Raw genomic sequence first — 6,549 nt, forward strand, 5'->3', positions numbered from 1 at the left:
CCAGTTTGCAAGTTAAAGGTCAAAGGGCAAAGACACAGAACAGGACTCTTCAGGGAAAATTTTCACAGAAGACAATGTTTAAGTTGTTGTTAATGACAGTCAACAATCAATATCAAGTTCAAGGCAAGCTGTTCATTGTTTCAAAAGCTAATCCCCTCCAAAGCTGGCTTTCACACAAAGCCAATTGTCTGACTTGTGGGGTGCTTTCCTTCTGACCATCTCTAATAAGTTCACAGCCCAGTGGCTGTAAAGACTTTCACTGCAAGAAGCAGCTCCTAAAATCAATAGAGGTCTGTCAGTTGCTGACTTTTCTCTAGGAAAAAAATATTGATACAAACCTGCTCTGCAGGTCACATTAAAATGACAATACTGCTGTTAGGACAAATTACACTCAACAATGGAATGCTTTGGTGTCTCTTGGCTCTGTCAGTGATCAAATGGATGGCTAAATGCCAGAAGCCACACCAACCCTTTGAGAACTATGGCTGACATGCAATTGGTAATGCATTGGAAGGTATTCATGCAAACTCAGAGTCATTATTTTATTCTTTTTTAACCCCACAATGCTAACTGGATATTTTATGGCAAATTGAATTTTCATGCAATGGAGTTTAAATAAAAAAAAAATAATTCAGTGTGTCTGAAGAAGAAAAGGCTTAGAGGTTCTTCTAACCAATTATTCAAATAAAATTTCACTCTCATAAGATATTGTTAACAAAATATCTTTTTTTATTTGCCAGAAAAATTTTGGCAAGTCACATCACTGTTGTTTGTTATAAAAGTATCTATGGGTCGCTGTCAGTCATTAAAGAATTACATAGGATTTAAGGTATGCTTTACACATCTGAACTTGTTGAACCTGTGATGGCTTTCAATGTTGGTCAGTTCTACCAGTGTGACCAGACCGCAAGACTGATCCACATGACTCTTGAGCCTGGTCTGATAGTTCTCAAAGGGTTACACCGATGTACGACCAGAGTCGCATGTCTTTTAAAAATAACCATCACTTAATGACGTCAGAGACACACTGGTTCCTGCTCTGCTTTCTGCTGAGTATTGCTGACAGACCAATGGAAGGCCGGGAACAAAGGCCTGACACAACGAAGAAGAACATCACAATGATGTCGGGTCAGGAGGCAAGAGGGGGTTCAGAAAGATTTCAAAACAATCAAAAGGTCTTGTTGGAAAACAGCTATGAGTATGGAGGTGATGTAACGCTGTGGATATAGCTGAGAACAGCTGTAGAAAACGAAAAATGCATGTATTATTAAGGCTGTTACTATATTGCAGATATTTTGGCCCCTTGTTTGTTGGAAAATGGCTGTCCCAACAGTCTAGAGTCCTGCATGTCTGTTCCAGATCTCCCACCTGAAAAAAACGATGTGCGGGAGACTATCCATAGTGGTCACAGAGCTTTCTTCTTTGGAGACAATGCTGTTTTGGGTCTTCACACTTTCCTGAAAGTTCATTTATGGATTTTGTGTTGTTTTTAAAACTCTTTCTTCTTTTGCCTTAAAGCAAAAACCTAATGGGTTTTCTGATTTGCTCTTTTCTCTCTCTCTCTCTCTCTCTCTCTCTCTCTCTCTCTCTCTCTCTCTCTCTCTCTCTCTCTCTCTTTCTCCCAGAAATGGGCTCAGATTTCAGAAGGAAAAGTATTTTTAAAAAATTAAGAAGAAACTTTTCTTCTATATTTCCTCTTCTTCAGTTAATCCTGAAATTTTACTGGGCATTGAGCGTGCAGAGGAAAGGCCTACAACTGAATGACAAAGAAAGACAGAGGACTGAAGAACAGCAGATACTGTGCCTCATGGAAGCTTCTCCATGAATGTATTTCCACTCATGTGCAGGACCAGGAACCCTCTAGGATTGGAAGGTCAGCCCCGAATCAGGCTGCCACAAGCCTGCTCCTAACTAGGAAACAGCATAACAGCTCTTGTCTTGAATCTCAAGTTACCACAAACTCCTGGAAAAGAAAGAAAAAAAGAAATCCCTACATCACACCCACTCTTGCATAGAGCGTTTACAGTACAGTATGTGGCGGGGTGTTCCTTTCCTCTTGAACTGGAACACAGTGTAAACCAATACAAGAAGGCATAAGGCCAAGATGCAGGGAATGACAATAGCTATGGCTTTCACAGTGCTGGCTGTGTTGTCCAGTTTGATGACAATGTCTACATCATCTGGTGGACTGAGTCCTTCTTTATCTCTGTCTGCTGGTCCATCACAGCCCATAAAATCCTTGAGGATGGATCTTGGATACCCAGGTTCTACTTTGAGTATCTGGTTGTTGAATTTCCAATACTCCTTTCCTTTGTAGAAATAGGTAAAGCCTGGGGAGAAAACATACATACACAGATACTGCTTATTTGTGATTGTGTATATGCACATGCTAATGAAACAGACTACTTCCCAAAACATGTGTTTTAAGATCTTAAGTCCTTTCAATTTCTAAAGGAAAAAAAAAATAAAAAAACACAACCCTCAGTTCAACTGTATTACAAAGGCTCTAGCTGCTGTATTCCAGGAATTGAACCTTTTCTCTCTCTCTATTTATTTATTTATTTATTTATTTATTATTTTTTATTTATTTATTTCCTCCCTTCCCTCCTTCCTTCTCACCTTTCTCCCCTTCTTCCATGTGTCTCTTCATACTTGAGAAAGGGTCTAAGTATGGCCCCCAAGCTGGGATAGAACTCTTTAGAGAGAGTGGGCTGGCCTCAAATGTAGGACAATTGTTTCTCTTGCTTTAGGCTTCCCAGCGCTTGAGTTTCAGTTGTATGCCATCAAGCCTGGCTTGTACGTTCTAAATTAAAAAGTCCTGTGCCTAAAATACATGGTGGCAGGTTATCTATACCCATTCCTAAATGTGGACTGTAAAGAGGGTGTCATCCTTATTTGGGGGGTGGAGGACTTATAGGAGTACTATCACATAATTCACATCAGAATCACGCTATTTACTGTTATCATGGAATTTTGAATTGCTTGAAAAATTAAACCACTGCTGAAACTCAAACTGCCACTGAGGAGACTGTTTGATATACAATAAATAAGTTTTTCACCTATTCACACCTCAGGGCACATTCTCAACATCTTAGTATCGGTATATTTTGTGCTCTTCTTAAATAAGAGGTTCCCCTTTGATATTTGGAGAAGTCATAACACATTGTAGGAATTTTATTTTGTCTATTGGTAATTTTAACAAGCAAGCATGTATTTGTAGCATATATGCACTAACCTCATTTCTGGCTATAATTCATTTCTCCTTTGTCTTTTCTCCATTTGTTATTTCCATTTGTCATACCTACTTATCCTAAACTTGTGCCCCTAAGTACGCCTTATGGAAATTTAAAATTTATTATTAATTATTAGGAATAATGGGAAAATAAATCACAATTTTATCTTAAAATTACTGAGTAATAATTCTAGTTCACCTATGATGAGTTAAATAGGAAGTTTCAAATAATTCAGTAATCTGTGATGCAGAATATTGTGGTTAAAAATAATAGATGTTTTAAGTTCCTAACATACCTTGTGAATTTTCTTAAAGATATTTTCCAATATTTTAAGATGTATACCCAGTGAAGTTTCTCATTGTGCTACTTGGACTTGGTTCTTGTTTTTAGGTAAAACTAAAAACTAAAACAAACAAACAAGCAAAAACACAAAACAGCAACAAGAACAACAACAACAAAAAAAAACCTAAAAATGCTGCAGTAATTTAGAAATATATTTAAAGGGTTACCTAATTTGAACAGAATGTTACAGCTTAAGTGTTCAAAATTATGATTATTATTGTATGTTACTATCATGGAAGAGTTACATTGTTAAAAGCACTGTTTTTATCTTTCTTAACTGTTCCAGTATTAAGAAGAAATTAATCTTTTGTTTTTATTGTTTGACAGATACCGAGGTTAAGAGGCAAATACATATGACTAGGATCAAATAAGAATTAAGCACTTTCCCACAGCTAGAGCTATAACACATGACTTTGCTTTGTAAATACCCTGGGCAGATGGGGGTCAGTCCTGAGATGAAGAATTCTGCAAACTCAGGAAATTTTAGGTATGACGTATAGGTCATCACCGGTTACTTCATACTGGAAATTATTTGGTTCAGTGCTGTAAAAATCTTTAGTGGCTTTTAACTTGGAAGTAGAGTTATTCAGTCATAGCGATTTGCCAATGAAATCAGGAGCATACAGACTCAATTCATCCTGCAAGGGAACTAGTATCACTGTAATGAAACTCTGTGTACTTTATTTAGCAAGTCTGGATGAGAAGTGCTGAGGAACTGTCAAATAGCAGACTATGAGATGACCACAGATGAAAAATGCCATTGTTTCATAATTAGGTGAAAGTACTGCTTATGGCTATAAATAGGAGAGTAACAGCCACAGGTATCCTCATCTCTAGTTTTCAGCGAAGACTAATTACTATAAAGGTAATGAACAGAACAGCAAAGTTCAGAAGAGGCCTCCTTCCACAATGACCAGTCTAAAGTTTTAATTTTACATTAACAAACTCCAAACATGGGAATAGAATTTACATTTCCTGAATATATTATTAGGATAATAACGTTTCTCAGTAGAACTAAAAGAGGTAGTGTGAAATCTTTGTAAAATACATATGTCACATTTTGCTTGTGCTCTAATCACCTGTAATAATTTGGGCTTATTATCTCCATTTATGAAATATCAGTTCAATAAATTTTCAACTGTTTCACTCACTAAAAAATAGCATTGCTGTTCTATTCCTGTGTTATGCTTATGAGGAAAACTTTTAAGAAAGAAATCAATGAGAGTGCAATATAATTTTATATTGTTTTCATTTATATTTGTTTTGATTTTATTGGATCATTTTCTATTGTTTTATCCTCACAAAGTAATGAGACATTTATAACAACAACAAATATCCTTACAAAGTAACTTGGAACATTTCCAGGTTAGACCCTGTGTTGCACTTTCTCCTCTTTCTTGTTTTCTTACATGATATTAATTAGTGTTAAAATAAGTTAATGTGTAGACTGAATCTTTTGGTAGGACAATTAAATGAATTTATGAAATACACTTGATACATAGCAAGCATTCATGTAGCATCAGTCATATTTTATGGCTGATTAAAGGAAGAATTAAAATTAATACTTAGATATTAGATGTGACATGATCAATCTAGTAACAAAATGAGAAAAACATTAAATTTGAAACACTTATAAATTTATGGATTAAAATAAATGGGAGAAGACTTTTAGCAGTAGATTTTGAAAATGGTTAGTAAACTAGAGAAATAATTCAATATCCTGTCTCCTTTGATTTATGATTATCAAACATAATGTATAGGGCTAATATGTTGTTTCTTATGACAGCCATGGTCTGACAGTGTTGAGGGGAGTTTTCAGCTAAGCATGGATTAGCAGAGAGTGTCGCTGAAATTGGCTGAACTCAGGACAGAGTCGTTGGGACAAATTCCTGTCTCGCACACACTTGATGTATTTTTCATTAATTTTCATAACTATGTATATCACGTTATTAAATAATAAACATTCCTCAGTAGTAAAGTACTACTTATATTTTCTTCTAATTAACTTAAATAAACATCAATAAATTAAATTGAAACTGCCCAGAGAGTAATATTAGGTGTCACTTCTTAAGAAGAAAAATATAAATTGAAATTATATATATGAATATGTATAATTCATAACTCTAGCACAATAATTTCTAATTATTTGACTTAACATAAAACAATGTGATATTAAAATAGGAAACTCAGCAGCTGAGTCTGAGTTGTGTACCATTTTCTTTGTGCACAAAAGCTCCCTGAGGTGATTCAGGGATCCCCTTCCAGATGGTGATGGGCTTAGGATAGCCAGGGTCCATGGTTTTCATTTCTTCACTATATCTCCAATATCTAAAATTGAACAAAAACAATAATACATATATGAAAAAAATCACTCATGGAAGTATACATTTTCATAAATGCTTGCTGTATGCTTATGTACCTCTTAATTTAAAAACAGATTAAAATCACTGGAATACAATTTAACATAAAAATTATTCTCTATCTTCTGCACTGCATTATTATCTATATCCTTCTTATGGTAAAAGGAGTATTCAATATTTTAAAGTTATTAATCATAGTAAGTGCATAAAGCTAGCTAAGTAGACTTTTAATCCATAAGGTTGCAACCAACCATCATGTATGCACCTATACATGCACAGATGGACACATATACATGTTTAATCTTGATAGTCCTAAAGATATAATCCTGACCAAAACAGACAAGATCTTGCTTTTATTAACATTGGAGTTTTAGACATATGGTTATATATACAACAAATGTAATCATCAGTGAAGATGTAAAATTGATAGAAGCTATTAACTGCCACGAAGAGAACAAGGCATAAAATGTTATAAATATATAAAACATTAGAAAGCAAGTCCTTTGTGGAAAAATTGATAAATGAGGCAAGAAATGCAAGGGACAGCAACTATGGGAGGGACCAGTGAAGGAGCAGAAGAGAGAGAGCAGGAGAGAGGGGACAGGAGAGAGGGG

At 35.2% G+C, this 6,549-nt stretch overlaps 1 protein-coding gene across 1 annotated transcript in view; it reads right to left on the minus strand.

Annotated features, from left to right (window-relative positions):
- Positions 1 to 1,545: 1,545 nt before the first annotated feature.
- Mmp16 (matrix metallopeptidase 16) overlaps positions 1,546 to 6,549 on the minus strand; it is a 179,262-nt gene continuing 174,258 nt past the window's right edge. The window contains exons 9-10 of the mRNA XM_050119116.1: positions 5,788 to 5,903; positions 1,546 to 2,330 (exon numbers count right to left, since the gene is read on the minus strand). Coding sequence (XP_049975073.1) covers positions 1,996 to 2,330; positions 5,788 to 5,903 — 451 coding nt within the window. The 3' untranslated portion in view covers positions 1,546 to 1,995. The remainder of the gene's footprint in view (positions 2,331 to 5,787; positions 5,904 to 6,549) is intronic.

This window comes from Alexandromys fortis, unplaced genomic scaffold, assembly GCF_014885135.2.
Source record: "Alexandromys fortis isolate MF-2015 unplaced genomic scaffold, M_Fortis_MF-2015_v1.1 scaffold_18, whole genome shotgun sequence".
Taxonomy (NCBI): domain Eukaryota; kingdom Metazoa; phylum Chordata; class Mammalia; order Rodentia; family Cricetidae; genus Alexandromys; species Alexandromys fortis.